Here is a 20,067-nt window from a genome sequence, read left to right on the forward strand (position 1 = left end):
TATGTCAGTGTCCCTGAAGGCTATGTCAGTGTCCCTGAAGGTTATGGCACTGTCCCTGAAGGTTATGGCACTGTCCCTGAAGGCTATGTCAGTGTCCCTGAAGGCTATGTCAGTGTCCCTGAATGTTATGTCAGTGTCCCTGAAGGCTATGTCAGTGTCCCTGAAGGTTATGTCAGTGTCCCTGAAGGCTATGGCACTGTCCCTGAAGGTTATGGCACTGTCCCTGAAGGTTATGGCACTGTCCCTGAAGGTTATGGCACTGTCCCTGACGGTTATGGCACTGTCCCTGAATGTTATGGCACTGTCCCTGAATGTTATGGCACTGTCCCTGAAGGCTATGTCAGTGTCCCTGAAGGCTATGTCAGTGTCCCTGAAGGCTATGGCACTGTCCCTGAAGGCTATGGCACTTTTCCCTGAAGGTTATGGCACTGTCCCTGAAGGCTATGTCAGTGTCCCTGAAGGCTATGGCACTGTCCCTGAATGTTATGGCACTGTCCCTGAAGGCTATGTCAGTGTCCCTGAAGGCTATGGAACTGTCCCTGAAGGTTATGGCACTGTCCCTGAAGGTTATGGCACTGTCTCTGAATGTTATGGCACTGTCCCTGGCGGTTATGGCACTGTCCCTGAATGTTATGTCACTGTCCCTGGCGGTTATGGCACTGTCCCTGAATGTTATGGCACTGTCCCTGAATGTTATGTCAGTGTCCCTGAAGGCTATGTCAGTGTCCCTGAATGTTATGGCACTGTCCCTGAATGTTATGTCAGTGTCCCTGAAGGCTATGTCAGTGTCCCTGAAGGCTATGGCACTGTCCCTGAAGGTTATGGCACTGTCCCTGAATGTTATGGCACTGTCCCTGAATGTTATGGCACTGTCCCTGAAGGCTATGTCAGTGTCCCTGAAGGCTATGGCACTGTCCCTGAAGGCTATGGCACTTTTCCCTGAAGGTTATGGCACTGTCCCTGAAGGCTATGGAACTGTCCCTGAAGGCTATGGCACTGTCCCTGAAGGCTATGTCAGTGTCCCTGAAGGCTATGTCAGTGTCCCTGAAGGCTATGTCAGTGTCCCTGAAGGCTATGTCAGTGTCCCTGAAGGTTATGGCACTGTCCCTGAAGGTTATGGCACTGTCCCTGAAGGCTATGTCAGTGTCCCTGAAGGCTATGTCAGTGTCCCTGAAGGCTATATCATTGTCCCTGAAGGTTATGGCACTGTCCCTGAAGGCTATGGCACTTTTCCCTGAAGGTTATGGCACTTTTCCCTGAAGGTTATGGCACTGTCCCTGAAGGTTATGGCACTGTCCCTGAAGGCTATGGAACTGTCCCTGAAGGCTATGGCACTGTCCCTGAAGGCTATATCATTGTCCCTGAAGGTTATGCCACTGTCCCTGAAGGCTATGTCATTGTCCCTGAAGGCTATGTCAGTGTCCCTGAAGGCTATATCATTGTCCCTGAAGGTTATGGCACTGTCCCTGAAGGCTATGTCATTGTCCCTAAAGGCTATGTCAGTGTCCCTGAAGGCTATGGCACTTTTCCCTGAAGGTTATGGCACTGTCCCTGAAGGCTATGGCACTTTTCCCTGAAGGCTATGTCAGTGTCCCTGAAGGCTATGTCAGTGTCCCTGAAGGCTATGTCAGTGTCCCTGAAGGCTATGTCAGTGTCCCTGAAGGCTATGTCAGTGTCCCTGAAGGTTATGGCACTGCCCCTGAAGGTTATGGCACTGTCCCTGAAGGCTATGTCAGTGTCCCTGAAGGCTATGTCAGTGTCCCTGAAGGCTATATCATTGTCCCTGAAGGTTATGGCACTGTCCCTGAAGGCTATGGCACTTTTCCCTGAAGGTTATGGCACTTTTCCCTGAAGGTTATGGCACTGTCCCTGAAGGTTATGGCACTGTCCCTGAAGGCTATGGAACTGTCCCTGAAGGCTATGGCACTGTCCCTGAAGGCTATATCATTGTCCCTGAAGGTTATGCCACTGTCCCTGAAGGCTATGTCATTGTCCCTGAAGGCTATGTCAGTGTCCCTGAAGGCTATATCATTGTCCCTGAAGGTTATGGCACTGTCCCTGAAGGCTATGTCATTGTCCCTAAAGGCTATGTCAGTGTCCCCTACAGTTATGTCAGTTTAGGTGATTTTTTGTCAGTATCTGAAGAATCGGTATCTGTATCTGAAGACTCATAGGAATTGGCACAAACACACACACACATACATGCACATGAACACAACTGCATGTTCAGACACATGGATCAGTGTTTCCCCTTTTTTCATTTAGCAGCGGCTATTTCATATTTGATTTTTTTCATAATTTTCGGGATGGTAAAGTGTTTACAGTGTAAACTTAAACAACTAAAACCAGATATCAAGTATTTAGAGATAATGGAGCTATATATTTTTGAATAAGATTTTTGAATAACAATCACCAAAATAATAATAACACACACACACAGGCAACCACACACACGCATGGAGGCATTCAATCACACGCACAAAGAGGAAGTAGAAGCTACCTGTTTGAGGTAATGGAGTCATCTTTCCAGTCCAACATCTGGAATCCAAAACACACACAGCCCCCTACCCACACCAACTGCACCCCAAGACACATACATGCCCTTCATACTGCCTTGCCATAAGGACCATCAAGAAATAGAGAGAGAGACAGACACGTTGTCCTCGGCCAAAAAGGCCATATTAGGGTCACAGTACAGTTGTTGTTGTGTCATTCTTATCAGGGAGTCCTCTCTATCTCCTGAACATGTTGTATATTCTGTCTGTGAGCCAGTACTGCACAAGGCACTACAGTAGGACAACACGTTTTTGTATTTCAGCCACTACTGTTTGTTCTCCACTGTGTGTGTGTGTGTGTGTGTGTGTGTGTGTGTGTGTGTGCGCGTGTGCGTGTGCGTGTATGCGTGTGCGCGTATTGAGCTGACTTGTTGTTGCCAAGATAATATTATTGTCTGTTTCTATTTGTAATACATTAGTGGTTTTAACTCTTGTTTTGTCTGTCCTGTAGGAATACCTCTGTAAAGAGGAGTACAAAGTATTAGAGTACAACCTGACCACCACTGAGGTAGAGCTGGTGAACGTGACCGCCTCCTGGGATGAGGTAAGTGTGTGTGTGTGTGTGTGTGTGTGTGTGTGTGTGTGTGTGTGTGTGTGTGTGTGAGTGCATTCTATTCTTCCTGATAATAATCCTACTATTGTGTAGGTAAAAGGCAATTCATAATCATGACCACAGAACAACGTTATCAGTTTGAAGTGTCACAGGCAGTACATTTAACTTTATGGACACATGTTATGGCCATCCCAAGTAGGTAAAAAATGATTTGTGTTCAGATGCTTTGTGCACCAATTTAGATAACCAACACCAATGCTATGCTGCATGGTGGTAAACTATACTGAACCTATTCTATGCTGCACGGTGGTAAACTATACTAAACCTATTCTATGCTGGACGGTGGTAAACTATACTAAACCTATTCTATGCTGCACGGTGGTAAACTATACTAAACCTATTCTATGCTGCACGGTGGTAAACTATACTAAACCTATTCTATGCTGCACGGTGGTAAACTATACTAAACCTATTCTATGCTGCACGGTGGTAAACTATACTAAACCTATTCTATGCTGCACGGTGGTAAACTATACTAAACCTATTCTATGCTGCATGGTGGTAAACTATACTAAACCTATTCTATGCTGCATGGTGGTAAACTATACTAAACCTATTCTATGCTGCATGGTGGTAAACTATACTAAACCTATTCTATGCTGCATGGTGGTAAACTATACTAAACCTATTCTATGCTGCATGGTGGTAAACTATACTAAACCTATTCTATGCTGCATGGTGGTAAACTATACTAAACCTATTCTATGCTGCATGGTGGTAAACTATACTAAACCTATTCTATGCTGCACGGTGGTAAACTATACTAAACCTATTCTATGCTGGATGGTGGTAAACTATACTAAACCTATTCTATGCTGCATGGTGGTAAACTATACTAAACCTATTCTATGCTGGACGGTGGTAAACTATACTAAACCTATTCTATGCTGCACAGGTGGTAAATTCTATACTAAACCTATTCTATGCTGCACGGTGGTAAACTATACTAAACCTATTCTATGCTGCATGGTGGTAAACTATACTGAACCTATTCTATGCTGCACGGTGGCAAACTATACTAAACCTATTCTATGCTGCAAGGTGGTAAACTATACTAAACCTATTCTATACTGCATGGTGGTAAACTATACTAAACCTATTCTATGCTGCACGGTGGTAAACTATACTAAACCTATTCTATGCTGGATGGTGGTAAACTATACTAAACCTATTCTATGCTGCATGGTGGTAAACTATACTAAACCTATTCTATGCTGGACGGTGGTAAACTGTACTAAACCTATTCTATGCTGCATGGTGGTAAACTATACTAAACCTATTCTATACTGCATGGTGGTAAACTATACTAAACCTATTCTATGCTGGACGGTGGTAAACTATACTAAACCTATTCTATGCTGGACGGTGGTAAACTATACTAAACCTATTCTATGCTGGACGGTGGTAAACTATACTAAACCTATTCTATGCTGGACGGTGGTAAACTATACTAAACCTATTCTATGCTGCACGGTGGTAAACTATACTAAACCTATTCTATGCTGCATGGTGGTAAACTATACTAAACCTATTCTATGCTGCATGGTGGTAAACTATACTAAACCTATTCTATGCTGCACGGTGGTAAACTATACTAAACCTATTCTATGCTGCATGGTGGTAAACTATACTAAACCTATTCTATGCTGCATGGTGGTAAACTATACTAAACCTATTCTATGCTGCACGGTGGTAAACTATACTAAACCTATTCTATGCTGGACGGTGGTAAACTATACTAAACCTATTCTATACTGCACGGTGGTAAACTATACTAAACCTATTCTATGCTGGACGGTGGTAAACTATACTAAACCTATTCTATGCTGCATGGTGGTAAACTATACTAAACCTATTCTATGCTGCACGGTGGTAAACTATACTAAACCTATTCTATGCTGCACGGTGGTAAACTATACTAAACCTATTCTATGCTGCACGGTGGTAAACTATACTAAACCTATTCTATGCTGCATGGTGGTAAACTATACTAAACCTATTCTATGCTGCACGGTGGTAAACTATACTAAACCTATTCTATGCTGCAAGGTGGTAAACTATACTAAACCTATTCTATGCTGCATGGTGGTAAACTATACTAAACCTATTCTATGCTGCATGGTGGTAAACTATACTAAACCTATTCTATGCTGCATGGTGGTAAACTATACTAAACCTATTCTATGCTGGACGGTGGTAAACTATACTAAACCTATTCTATGCTGGATGGTGGTAAACTATACTAAACCTATTCTATGCTGCACGGTGGTAAACTATACTAAACCTATTCTATGCTGGACGGTGGTAAACTATACTAAACCTATTCTATGCTGGATGGTGGTAAACTATACTAAACCTATTCTATGCTGCACGGTGGTAAACTATACTAAACCTATTCTATGCTGGATGGTGGTAAACTATACTAAACCTATTCTATGCTGCACGGTGGTAAACTATACTAAACCTATTCTATGCTGCACGGTGGTAAACTATACTAAACCTATTCTATGCTGCATGGTGGTAAACTATACTAAACCTATTCTATGCTGCATGGTGGTAAACTATACTAAACCTATTCTGTGCTGCATGGTGGTAAACTATGCTAAACCTATTCTATGCTGCATGGTGGTAAACTATACTAAACCTATTCTATGCTGCACGGTGGTAAACTATACTAAACCTATTCTATGCTGCATGGTGGTAAACTATACTAAACCTATTCTATGCTGCATGGTGGTAAACTATACTAAACCTATTCTATGCTGCATGGTGGTAAACTATACTAAACCTATTCTTTGCTGCATGGTGGTAAACTATACTAAACCTATTCTATGCTGCATGGTGGTAAACTATACTAAACCTATTCTATGCTGCATGGTGGTAAACTATACTAAACCTATTCTATGCTGCATGGTGGTAAACTATACTAAACCCATTCTTTGCTGGATGGTGGTAAACTATACTAAACCTATTCTATGCTGCATGGTGGTAAACTATACTAAACCTATTCTATGCTGCATGGTGGTAAACTATACTAAACCTATTCTATGCTGCATGGTGGTAAACTATACTAAACCTATTCTATGCTGCATGGTGGTAAACTATACTAAACCTATTCTATGCTGCATGGTGGTAAACTATACTAAACCTATTCTATGCTGCACGGTGGTAAAACTATACTCTATTCTATGCTGCATGGTGGTAAACTATACTAAACCTATTCTATGCTGCATGGTGGTAAACTATACTAAACCTATTCTATGCTGCATGGTGGTAAACTATACTAAACCTATTCTATGCTGCATGGTGGTAAACTATACTAAACCTATTCTATGCTGCATGGTGGTAAACTATACTAAACCTATTCTATGCTGCATGGTGGTAAACTATACTAAACCTATTCTATGCTGCATGGTGGTAAACTATACTAAACCTATTCTATGCTGCATGGTGGTAAACTATGCTAAACCTATTATATGCTGCATGGTGGTAAACTATACTAAACCCATTCTTTGCTGGATGGTGGTAAACTATACTAAACCTATTCTATGCTGCATGGTGGTAAATTATACTAAACCTATTCTATGCTGCATGGTGGTAAACTATACTAAACCTATTCTATGCTGCATGGTGGTAAACTATACTAAGCCTATTCTATGCTGCACGGTGGTAAGCTATACTAAACCTATTCTATGCTGCATGGTGGTAAACTATACTAAACCTATTCTATGCTGCATGGTGGTAAACTATACTAAACCTATTCTATGCTGCACGGTGGTAAACTATACTAAACCTATTCTATGCTGTATGGTGGTAAACTATACTAAACCTATTCTATGCTGGACGGTGGTAAACTATACTAAACCTATTCTATGCTGCACAGTGGTAAACTATACTAAACCTATTCTATACTGCATGGTGGTAAACTATACTAAACCTATTCTATGCTGCACGGTGGTAAACTATACTAAACCTATTCTATGCTGCATGGTGGTAAACTATACTGAACCTATTTCTATGCTGCAAGGTGGTAAACTATACTAAACCTATTCTATACTGCACTAAACCCTATTCTATGCTGGACCTATTCTATGCTGCATGGTGGTAAACTATACTAAACCTATTCTATGCTGCACGGTGGTAAACTATACTAAACCTATTCTATACTGCATGGTGGTAAACTATACTAAACCTATTCTATGCTGGACGGTGGTAAACTATACTAAACCTATTCTATGCTGCACGGTGGTAAACTATACTAAACCTATTCTATGCTGCATGGTGGTAAACTATACTAAACCTATTCTATGCTGCACGGTGGTAAACTATACTAAACCTATTCTATGCTGCATGTTGGTAAACTATACTAAACCTATTCTATGCTGCACGGTGGTAAACTATACTAAACCTATTCTATGCTGGACGGTGGTAAACTATACTAAACCTATTCTATGCTGGATGGTGGTAAACTATACTAAACCTATTCTATGCTGCACGGTGGTAAACTATACTAAACCTATTCTATGCTGGATGGTGGTAAACTATACTAAACCTATTCTATGCTGCACGGTGGTAAACTAAACCTATTCTATGCTGCAAAACCTAAACCTATTCTATGCTGCACGGTGGTAAACTATACTAAACCTATTCTATGCTGGACGGTGGTAAACTATACTAAACCTATTCTATGCTGCATGGTGGTAAACTATACTAAACCTATTCTATGCTGCATGGTGGTAAACTATACTGCTGGATGGTGGTAAACTATACTAAACCTATTCTATGCTGCACGGTGGTAAACTATACTAAACCTATTCTATGCTGGACTGGAAACTATACTAAACCTATTCTATGCTGGATAAACTATACTAAACCTATTCTATGCTGCACGGTGGTAAACTATACTAAACCTATTCTATTCTATGCTGCACGGTGGTAAACTATACTAAACCTATTCTATGCTGCATGGTGGTAAACTATACTAAACCTATTCTATGCTGCATGGTGGTAAACTATACTAAACCTATTCTGTGCTGCATGGTGGTAAACTATGCTAAACCTATTCTATGCTGCATGGTGGTAAACTATACTAAACCTATTCTATGCTGCACTATACTAAACCTATTCTATGCTGCACGGTGGTAAACTATACTAAACCTATTCTATGCTGCATGGTGGTAAACTATACTAAACCTATTCTATGCTGCATGGTGGTAAACTATACTAAACCTATTCTATGCTGCATGGTGGTAAACTATACTAAACCCATTCTTTGCTGGATGGTGGTAAACTATACTAAACCTATTCTATGCTGCATGGTGGTAAACTATACTAAACCTATTCTATGCTGCATGGTGGTAAACTATACTAAACCTATTCTATGCTGCATGGTGGTAAACTATACTAAACCCATTCTTTGCTGGATGGTGGTAAACTATACTAAACCTATTCTATGCTGCATGGTGGTAAACTATACTAAACCTATTCTATGCTGGACGGTGGTAAACTATACTAAACCTATTCTAACCTATTAAACCTATTCTATGCTGCATGGTGGTAAACTATACTAAACCTATTCTATGCTGCATGGTGGTAAACTATACTAAACCTATTCTATGCTGGGTGGTAAACTATACTAAACCTATTCTATGCTGGACGGTGGTAAACTATACTAAACCTATTCTATGCTGGACGGTGGTAAACTATACTAAACCTATTCTATGCTGGATGGTGGTAAACTATACTAAACCTATTCTATGCTGCATGGTGGTAAACTATACTAAACCTATTCTATGCTGCATGGTGGTAAACTATACTAAACCTATTCTATGCTGCATGGTGGTAACCTAAACCTATTCTATGCTGCATGGTGGTAAACTATACTAAACCTATTCTATGCTGCATGGTGGTAAACTATACTAAACCTATTCTATGCTGCATGGTGGTAAACTATACTAAACCTATTCTATGCTGCATGGTGGTAAACTATACTAAACCTATTCTATGCTGCCTATTCTATGGTGGTGGTAAACTATAAACCTATTATATGCTGCATGGTGGTAAACTTACTAAACCTATTCTATGCTGCACGGTGGTAAACTATACTAAACCCATTCTTTGCTGGATGGTGGTAAACTATACTAAACCTATTCTATGCTGCATGGTGGTAAATTATACTAAACCTATTCTATGCTGCATGGTGGTAAACTATACTAAACCTATTCTATGCTGCATGGTGGTAAACTATACTAAGCCTATTCTATGCTGCACGGTGGTAAGCTATACTAAACCTATTCTATGCTGCATGGTGGTAAACTATACTAAACCTATTCTATGCTGCATGGTGGTAAACTATACTAAACCTATTCTATGCTGCACGGTGGTAAACTATACTAAACCTATTCTATGCTGGACTGTAAACTATACTAAACCTATTCTATGCTGCACGGTGGTAAACTATACTAAACCTATTCTATGCTGCACGGTGGTAAACTATACTAAACCTGCTGGACGGTGGTAAACTATACTAAACCTATTCTATGCTGCACAGTGGTAAACTATACTAAACCTATTCTATACTGCATGGTGGTAAACTATACTAAACCTATTCTATGCTGCACGGTGGTAAACTATACTAAACCTATTCTATGCTGCATGCTGCATGGTGGTAAACTATACTAAACCTATTCTATGCTGCAAGGTGGTAAACTATACTAAACCTATTCTATACTGCATGGTGGTAAACTATACTAAACCTATTCTATGCTGCACGGTGGTAAACTATACTAAACCTATTCTATGCTGCATGGTGGTAAACTATACTAAACCTATTCTATGCTGCATGGTGGTAAACTATACTAAACCTATTCTATGCTGCATGGTGGTAAACTATACTAAACCTATTCTATGCTGCATGGTGGTAAACTATACTAAACCTATTCTATGCTGCATGGTGGTAAACTATACTAAACCTATTCTATGCTGCATGGTGGTAAACTATACTAAACCTATTCTATGCTGGACGGTAAACTATACTAAACCTATTCTATGCTGCATGGTGGTAAACTATACTAAACCTATTCTATGCTGGATGGTGGTAAACTATACTAAACCTATTCTATGCTGCATGGTGGTAAACTATACTAAACCTATTCTATGCTGCACAGTGGTAAACTATACTAAACCTATTCTATGCTGCACGGTGGTAAACTATACTAAACCTATTCTATGCTGCACGGTGGTAAACTATACTAAACCTATTCTATGCTGGACGGTGGTAAACTATACTAAACCTATTCTATGCTGCATGGTGGTAAACTATACTAAACCTATTCTATGCTGCATGGTGGTAAACTATACTAAACCTAAACCTATACTCTATTTTATGCTGGACGGTGGTAAACTATACTAAACCTATTCTATGCTGCACGGTGGTAAACTATACTAAACCTATTCTATGCTGCATGGTGGTAAACTATACTAAACCTATTCTATGCTGGACGGTGGTAAACTATACTAAACCTATTCTATGCTGCACGGTGGTAAACTATACTAAACCTATTCTATGCTGCACGGTGGTAAACTATACTAAACCTATTCTATGCTGCACAGTGGTAAACTATACTAAACCTATCCTATGCTGCACGGTGGTAAACTATACTAAACCTATTCTATGCTGCACGGTGGTAAACTATACTAAACCTATTCTATGCTGCACGGTGGTAAACTATACTAAACCTATTCTATGCTGGGAAAATCTGGTTAGGAATCCATTCATTTATCACATCCAGGATTCTATCCCAGCGTCTCCCCCTGTGAAAGTTGTTTTGGAAATAGGCCAGAGTTGTCAGACTGGTCTTTATTGTGGACTGCATGTACGTCAGCTCATTTGAATATGAATGTGACGCAGTGTAAGCTATAGAAGTGACGGAAGCCCTTGGCATTAGAAGATCACTGACCCATAAAACGTCACCAGGTAAAGGATTTAACAAACCAACCAGGTTCACCGTTTCTCTCCTACAGAACTCTCACCAGTGATTTGATTTCTATGGAAATGTTGATGGATTAGGGGCCAATACTGGCATTTGAGGCCTTTTTTCTTTAGGGCGCAAGAGTCTCCTATTTCTCAGTGATTCCCAGAATCTTGAAAATAAATTTCCAAAAAATACTTTCTCATCTTTCTAATTTTCCCAGCTGGATGGCTGAGACATTTCAGCATAAAGCCATCATCAGAGTATTGTATCACTAGTCTGTTGTCCCCTTTATGCACAAATAGTATTTCTAATACAACCAGAGTTGTACACACATGAGCTCACTCTTTCAGACATGCTGGTCTGGTCATATTGTATGAGAGAAATTTACATTTGATGTAATGTAAAGCTATTTCTCACCCTCTATCTCTCTCTCTCGCTCTCTCACCCTCTCTATTTCTTTCTCACCCTCTCTCTCTCCCACCCTCTCTTTCTTTCTCACCCCCCTCTCTCTCTCCCTCCCTCCCTCTTTCTCTAATTCTCCCCCAACTCTCTCCCCCTCTCCAGGGTATCGGGGAGTTGTTTGAGAAGATAAAGCAGGAGAACAAGTCTAACGGCCACCCTAACGGTGACGTAGGGCTGTTCTTCACCAACCTATATGTTACTCCCGTCCTCAAGAACATCAGCCTGTATCTGGAGAAGGGACAGATGCTGGCCGTGGCTGGGTCCACCGGCTCTGGAAAGGTACCACTACCACTCACTGTCTGTCAGGGAACACTGGGGTGGATGGAGGAGGTCTGGGCCGTTGTAGTTTACTTTTTTGGGTTGATTTGACACAAACAGTGTACATGAATCAACATTTCTGTAAATGTGCCAACTGCAGTCCCTGTATTTCTCACATCTCATTATGTCATAGTGTCTTCCATTCCAACGATTAGCCTACTATTGACATTTTCCACAAGTGTTTCCGGTGGAAAATGTTAGTCGTAGGCTAGTGGAAGACTGGATAAAAACTGGTTCTAAATGCATTTTTTGATAGCGACAGACACATTTTACCTGCCAACTGGTAAGTAGTATTCCTAGAAATTATAGATCTGCTTTTGTTGACAGGCAAAAACAAATGGTGTGAAAACTGACACTTTAGGTTAGGGTTATTTTCCATTGTCAGGCACCAGAGAGATGCTCAACTAAGGGAGTCCACAAATATCAGCCCAATGTCCCAACAGACTCCTGAAGTTGCATCTGGAAGCTAACACACACACTAATGTGTGTCTTCCATAGAGATAAAATTGTATTTTATCTGTGTCTGTTGTCTTTAATTCTGTCTCTCCCCCCAGAGTTCGCTGCTGATGATGATCCTGGGAGAGCTGGTCCCGTCAGAGGGGAAGATCAAACACAGTGGGCGGATCTCCTTCTCCCCCCAGACCTCCTGGATCATGCCCGGAACCATCCGTGACAACATCCTGTTTGGTCTGACCTACGACGAATTCCGCTACACCTCTGTCATCAAGGCATGTCAGCTGGAGGAGGTACGGTGGACTGAAATATGTAACCTTGTTGTTTGTTAACTTGATTAGAATTCCTTTGGTCTCAGGTCTGGTCTTTGATGTGATTGTGTCGGATGTTTCTTTACTTTTTCTGCTTTCCTTTCAACCTCCCCCTGTTCTGTTGCTACTCTCTCAACCTCCCCCTTTTCTGTTGCTCCTCTCTCAACCTCCCCCTGTTCTGTTGCTACTCTCTCAACCTCCCCCTGTTCTGTTGCTACTCTCAACCTCCCCCTGTTCTTTTGCTACTCTCTCAACCTCCCCCTGTTCTGTTGCTACTCTCTCAATCTCCCCCTGTTCTGTTGCTACTCTCAACCTCCCCTTGTTCTGTTGCTACTCTCTCAACCTCCCCCTGTTCTGTTGCTACTCTCTCAACCTCCCCTGTTCTGTTGCTACTCTCTCAACCACCCCCTGTTCTGTTGCTACTCTCTCAACCTCCCCTGTTCTGTTGCTACTCTCAACCTCCCCTGTTCTGTTGCTACTCTCAACCTCCCCTGTTCTGTTGCTACTCTCAACCTCCCCTGTTCTGTTGCTACTCTCAACCTCCCCTGTTTTGTTGCTACTCTCAACCTCCCCTGTTCTGTTGCTACTCTCTCAACCTCCCCTGTTCTGTTGTTACTCTCAACCTCCCCTGTTCTGTTGTTACTCTCATCCTCCCCTGTTCTGTTGCTACTCTCTCAACCTCCCCTGTTCTGTTGCTACTCTCTCAACCTCCCCTGTTCTGTTGCTACTCTCTCAACCTCCCCTGTTCTGTTGCTACTCTCTCAACCTCCCCTGTTCTGTTGCTACTCTCTCAACCTCCCCTGTTCTGTTGCTACTCTCAACCTTCCCTTGTTCTGTTGCTACTCTCTCAATCTCCCCTGTTCTGTTGCTACTCTTGCAACCTCCCCTGTTCTGTTGCTACTCTCTCAACCTCCCCTGTTCTGTTGCTACTCTCTCAACCTCCCCTGTGCTGTTATACTCTCTCAACCTCCCCTGTTCTGTTGCTACTCTCTCAACCTCCCCTGTTCTGTTGCTACTCTCTCAACCTCCCCTGTTCTGTTTTTACTCTCAACCTCCCCTGTTGTGTTGCTACTCTCAACCTCCCTCTGTTCTGTTGCTACTCTCAACCTCCCGCTGTTCTGTTGCTACTCTCTCAACCTCCCCTGTTCTGTTGCTACTCTCTCAACCTCCCCTGTTCTGTTGCTACTCTCTCAATCTCCCCCTGTTCTGTTGCTACTCTCTCAACCTCCCCTGTTCTGTTTTTACTCTCAACCTCCCCTGTTGTGTTGCTACTCTCAACCTCCCCTGTTGTGTTGCTACTCTCAACCTCCCTCTGTTCTGTTGCTACTCTCAACCTCCCGCTGTTCTGTTGGTACTCTCTCAACCTCCCCTGTTCTGTTGCTACTCTCAACCTCCCCTGTTCTGTTGCTACTCTCAACCTCCCCCTGTTCTGTTGCTACTCTCTCAACCTCCCCTGTTCTGTTGCTACTCTCAACCTCCCCCTGTTTTGTTGCTACTCTCAACCTCCCCTGTTCTGTTGCTACTCTCTCAACCTCCCCCTGTTCTGTTGTTACTCTCAACCTCCCCCTGTTCTGTTGTTACTCTCATCCTCCCCCTGTTCTGTTGCTACTCTCTCAACCTCCCCCTGTTCTGTTGCTACTCTCTCAACCTCCCCCTGTTCTGTTGCTACTCTCTCAACCTCCCCTGTTCTGTTGCTACTCTCTCAACCTCCCCTGTTCTGTTGCTACTCTCTCAACCTCCCCTGTTCTGTTGCTACTCTCAACCTTCCCTTGTTCTGTTGCTACTCTCTCAATCTCCCCTGTTCTGTTGCTACTCTTGCAACCTCCCCTGTTCTGTTGCTACTCTCTCAACCTCCCCTGTTCTGTTGCTACTCTCTCAACCTCCCCTGTGCTGTTATACTCTCTCAACCTCCCCCTGTTCTGTTGCTACTCTCTCAACCTCCCCTGTTCTGTTGCTACTCTCTCAACCTCCCCCTGTTCTGTTTTTACTCTCAACCTCCCCCTGTTGTGTTGCTACTCTCAACCTCCCTCTGTTCTGTTGCTACTCTCAACCTCCCGCTGTTCTGTTGCTACTCTCTCAACCTCCCCCTGTTCTGTTGCTACTCTCTCAACCTCCCCCTGTTCTGTTGCTACTCTCTCAATCTCCCCCTGTTCTGTTGCTACTCTCTCAATCTCCCCCTGTTCTGTTGCTACTCTCTCAACCTCCCCCTGTTCTGTTGCTACTCTCTCAACCTCCCCCTGTTCTGTTGCTACTCTCTCAACCTCCCCCTGTTCTGTTGCTACTCTCAACCTTCCCTTGTTCTGTTGCTACTCTCTCAATCTCCCCTGTTCTGTTGCTACTCTTGCAACCTCCCCTGTTCTGTTGCTACTCTCTCAACCTCCCCCTGTTCTTTTGCTACTCTCTCAACCTCCCCTGTGCTGTTACTACTCTCAACCTCCCCTGTTCTGTTGCTACTCTCTCAACCTCCCCTGTTCTGTTGCTACTCTCAACCTCCCCCTGTTCTGTTTTTACTCTCAACCTCTCCCTGTTGTGTTGCTACTCTCAACCTCCCTCTGTTCTGTTGCTACTCTCTCAACCTCCCCCTGTTCTGTTGCTACGCTCAACCTCCCCTGTTTTGTTGCTACTCTCAACCTCCCCTGTTCTGTTGCTACTCTCTCAACCTCCCCCTGTTCTGTTGTTACTCTCAACCTCCCCTGTTCTGTTGTTACTCTCATCCTCCCCCTGTTCTGTTGCTACTCTCTCAACCTCCCCCTGTTCTGTTGTTACTCTCAACCTCCCCCTGTTCTGTTGCTACTCTCTCAACCTCCCCCTGTTCTGTTGCTACTCTCTCAACCTACCCCTGTTCTGTTGCTACTCTCTCAACCTCCCCCTGTTCTGTTGCTACTCTCTCAACCTCCCCCTGTTCTGTTGCTACTCTCAACCTTCCCTTGTTCTGTTGCTACTCTCTCAATCTCCCCCTGTTCTGTTGCTACTCTTGCAACCTCCCCCTGTTCTGTTGCTACTCTCTCAACCTCCCCCTGTTCTGTTGCTACTCTCTCAACCTCCCCCTGTGCTGTTATACTCTCTCAACCTCCCCATGTTCTGTTGCTACTCTCTCAACCTCCCCCTGTTCTGTTGCTACTCTCTCAACCTCCCCCTGTTCTGTTGTTACTCTCAACCTCCCCTGTTCTGTTGTTACTCTCATCCTCCCCTGTTCTGTTGCTACTCTCTCAACCTCCCCTGTTCTGTTGTTACTCTCAACCTCCCCTGTTCTGTTGCTACTCTCTCAACCTCCCCCTGTTCTGTTGCTACTCTCTCAACCTCCCCTGTTCTGTTGCTACTCTCTCAACCTCCCCTGTTCTGTTGCTACTCTCTCAACCTCCCCTGTTCTGTTGCTACTCTCAACCTTCCCTTGTTCTGTTGCTACTCTCTCAATCTCCCCCTGTTCTGTTGCTACTCTTGCAACCTCCCCTGTTCTGTTGCTACTCTCTCAACCTCCCCTGTTCTGTTGCTACTCTCTCAACCTCCCCTGTGCTGTTATACTCTCTCAACCTCCCCTGTTCTGTTGCTACTCTCTCAACCTCCCCTGTTCTGTTGCTACTCTCTCAACCTCCCCTGTTCTGTTTTTACTCTCAACCTCCCCTGTTGTGTTGCTACTCTCAACCTCCCTCTGTTCTGTTGCTACTCTCAACCTCCCGCTGTTCTGTTGCTACTCTCTCAACCTCCCCTGTTCTGTTGCTACTCTCTCAACCTCCCCTGTTCTGTTGCTACTCTCTCAATCTCCCCTGTTCTGTTGCTACTCTCTCAATCTCCCCCTGTTCTGTTGCTACTCTCTCAACCTCCCCTGTTCTGTTGCTACTCTCTCAACCTCCCCTGTTCTGTTGCTACTCTCTCAACCTCCCCTGTTCTGTTGCTACTCTCAACCTTCCCTTGTTCTGTTGCTACTCTCTCAATCTCCCCCTGTTCTGTTGCTACTCTTGCAACCTCCCCCTGTTCTGTTGCTACTCTCTCAACCTCCCCCTGTTCTTTTGCTACTCTCTCAACCTCCCCCTGTGCTGTTACTACTCTCTCAACCTCCCCCTGTTCTGTTGCTACTCTCTCAACCTCCCCCTGTTCTGTTGCTACTCTCTCAACCTCCCCCTGTTCTGTTTTTACTCTCAACCTCTCCCTGTTGTGTTGCTACTCTCAACCTCCCTCTGTTCTGTTGCTACTCTCTCAACCTCCCCCTGTTCTGTTGCTACGCTCAACCTCCCCCTGTTTTGTTGCTACTCTCAACCTCCCCTGTTCTGTTGCTACTCTCTCAACCTCCCCCTGTTCTGTTGTTACTCTCAACCTCCCCTGTTCTGTTGTTACTCTCATCCTCCCCTGTTCTGTTGCTACTCTCTCAACCTCCCCTGTTCTGTTGTTACTCTCAACCTCCCCTGTTCTGTTGCTACTCTCTCAACCTCCCCTGTTCTGTTGCTACTCTCTCAACCTACCCCTGTTCTGTTGCTACTCTCTCAACCTCCCCTGTTCTGTTGCTACTCTCTCAACCTCCCCTGTTCTGTTGCTACTCTCAACCTTCCCTTGTTCTGTTGCTACTCTCTCAATCTCCCCCTGTTCTGTTGCTACTCTTGCAACCTCCCCCTGTTCTGTTGCTACTCTCTCAACCTCCCCCTGTTCTGTTGCTACTCTCTCAACCTCCCCCTGTGCTGTTATACTCTCTCAACCTCCCCCTGTTCTGTTGCTACTCTCTCAACCTCCCCCTGTTCTGTTGCTACTCTCTCAACCTCCCCCTGTTCTGTTTTTACTCTCAACCTCCCCCTGTTGTGTTGCTACTCTCAACCTCCCGCTGTTCTGTTGCTACTCTCTCAACCTCCCCTGTTCTGTTGCTACTCTCTCAACCTCCCCTGTTCTGTTGCTACTCTCTCAATCTCCCCCTGTTCTGTTGCTACTCTCAATCTCCCCTGTTCTGTTGCTACTCTCTCAACCTCCCCTGTTCTGTTGCTACTCTCTCAACCTCCCCTGTTCTGTTGCTACTCTCTCAACCTCCCCTGTTCTGTTGCTACTCTTGCAACCTCCCCTGTTCTGTTGCTACTCTCTCAACCTCCCCTGTTCTGTTGCTACTCTCTCAACCTCCCCTGTGCTGTTACTACTCTCTCAACCTCCCCTGTTCTGTTGCTACTCTCTCAATCTCCCCTGTTCTGTTGCTACTCTCTCAACCTCCCCTGTTCTGTTGCTACTCTCTCAACCTCCCCTGTTCTGTTGCTACTCTCTCAACCTCCCCTGTTCTGTTGCTACTCTCTCAACCTCCCCTGTTCTGTTGCTACTCTCTCAACCTCCCCTGTTCTGTTTTTACTCTCAACCTCCCCTGTTGTGTTGCTACTCTCAACCTCCCCTGTTGTGTTGCTACTCTCAACCTCCCTCTGTTCTGTTGCTACTCTCAACCTCCCGCTGTTCTGTTGGTACTCTCTCAACCTCCCCCTGTTCTGTTGCTACTCTCTCAACCTCCCCCTGTTCTGTTGCTACTCTCTCAATCTCCCCCTGTTCTGTTGCTACTCTCTCAACCTCCTCCTGTTCTGTTGCTACTCTCTCAACCTCCCCCTGTTCTGTTGCTACTCTCTCAACCTCCCCCTGTTCTGTTGCTACTCTCTCAACCTCCCCCTGTTCTGTTGCTACTCTCTCAACCTCCCCCTGTTCTGTTGCTACTCTCAACCTCCCCTGTTTTGTTGCTACTCTCAACCTCCCCTGTTCTGTTGCTACTCTCTCAACCTCCCCTGTTCTGTTGTTACTCTCAACCTCCCCTGTTCTGTTGTTACTCTCATCCTCCCCTGTTCTGTTGCTACTCTCTCAACCTCCCCTGTTCTGTTGTTACTCTCAACCTCCCCCTGTTCTGTTGCTACTCTCTCAACCTCCCCTGTTCTGTTGCTACTCTCTCAACCTCCCCCTGTTCTGTTGCTACTCTCAACCTTCCCTTGTTCTGTTGCTACTCTCTCAATCTCCCCTGTTCTGTTGCTACTCTTGCAACCTCCCCTGTTCTGTTGCTACTCTCTCAACCTCCCCTGTTCTGTTGCTACTCTCTCAACCTCCCCTGTTCTGTTGCTACTCTCAACCTTCCCTTGTTCTGTTGCTACTCTCTCAATCTCCCCTGTTCTGTTGCTACTCTTGCAACCTCCCCTGTTCTGTTGCTACTCTCTCAACCTCCCCTGTTCTGTTGCCACTCTCTCAACCTCCCCTGTGCTGTTATACTCTCTCAACCTCCCCTGTTCTGTTGCTACTCTCTCAACCTCCCCTGTTCTGTTGCTACTCTCTCAACCTCCCCTGTTCTGTTTTTACTCTCAACCTCCCCCTGTTGTGTTGCTACTCTCAACCTCCCTCTGTTCTGTTGCTACTCTCAACCTCCCGCTGTTCTGTTGCTACTCTCTCAACCTCCCCTGTTCTGTTGCTACTCTCTCAACCTCCCCTGTTCTGTTGCTACTCTCTCAATCTCCCCTGTTCTGTTGCTACTCTCTCAATCTCCCCTGTTCTGTTGCTACTCTCTCAACCTCCCCCTGTTCTGTTGCTACTCTCTCAACCTCCCCCTGTTCTGTTGCTACTCTCTCAACCTCCCCCTGTTCTGTTGCTACTCTCTCAACCTCCCCCTGTTCTGTTTTTACTCTCAACCTCTCCCTGTTGTGTTGCTACTCTCAACCTCCCTCTGTTCTGTTGCTACTCTCAACCTCCCGCTGTTCTGTTGCTACTCTCTCAACCTCCCCCTGTTCTGTTGCTACTCTCTCAATCTCCCCTGTTCTGTTGCTACTCTCTCAACCTCCCCTGTTCTGTTGCTACTCTCTCAACCTCCCCTGTTCTGTTGCTACTCTCTCAACCTCCCCTGTTCTGTTTTTACTCTCAACCTCCCCTGTTGTGTTGCTACTCTCAACCTCCCTCTGTTCTGTTGCTACTCTCAACCTCCCGCTGTTCTGTTGCTACTCTCTCAACCTCCCCTGTTCTGTTGCTACTCTCTCAACCTCCCCTGTTCTGTTGCTACTCTCTCAATCTCCCCCTTTTCTGTTGCTACTCTCTCAACCTCCCCCTGTTCTGTTGCTACTCTCTCAACCTCCCCTGTTCTGTTGCTACTCTCTCAACCTCCCCTGTTCTGTTGCTACTCTCTCAATCTCCCCTTTTCTGTTGCTACTCTTGCAACCTCCCCTGTTCTGTTGCTACTCTCTCAACCTCCCCTGTTCTGTTGCTACTCTCTCAACCTCCCCTGTTCTGTTGCTACTCTCAACCTTCCCTTGTTCTGTTGCTACTCTCTCAATCTCCCCTGTTCTGTTGCTACTCTTGCAACCTCCCCTGTTCTGTTGCTACTCTCTCAACCTCCCCTGTTCTGTTGCCACTCTCTCAACCTCCCCTGTGCTGTTATACTCTCTCAACCTCCCCCTGTT

The 20,067-nt window shown here is 44.6% G+C and overlaps 1 protein-coding gene across 1 annotated transcript in view; it reads left to right on the plus strand.

Annotated features, from left to right (window-relative positions):
* Positions 1–20,067, plus strand: part of LOC115124429 (cystic fibrosis transmembrane conductance regulator-like) — an 88,220-nt gene that overhangs the window by 21,125 nt on the left and 47,028 nt on the right. Inside the window, exons 10-12 of the mRNA XM_065022377.1 lie at positions 3,007–3,099; positions 11,706–11,882; positions 12,476–12,667. Coding sequence (XP_064878449.1) covers positions 3,007–3,099; positions 11,706–11,882; positions 12,476–12,667 — 462 coding nt within the window. The remainder of the gene's footprint in view (positions 1–3,006; positions 3,100–11,705; positions 11,883–12,475; positions 12,668–20,067) is intronic.

The sequence above is a fragment of the Oncorhynchus nerka genome, linkage group LG9a (assembly GCF_034236695.1).
Source record: "Oncorhynchus nerka isolate Pitt River linkage group LG9a, Oner_Uvic_2.0, whole genome shotgun sequence".
Classification (NCBI taxonomy): Eukaryota; Metazoa; Chordata; class Actinopteri; order Salmoniformes; family Salmonidae; genus Oncorhynchus; species Oncorhynchus nerka.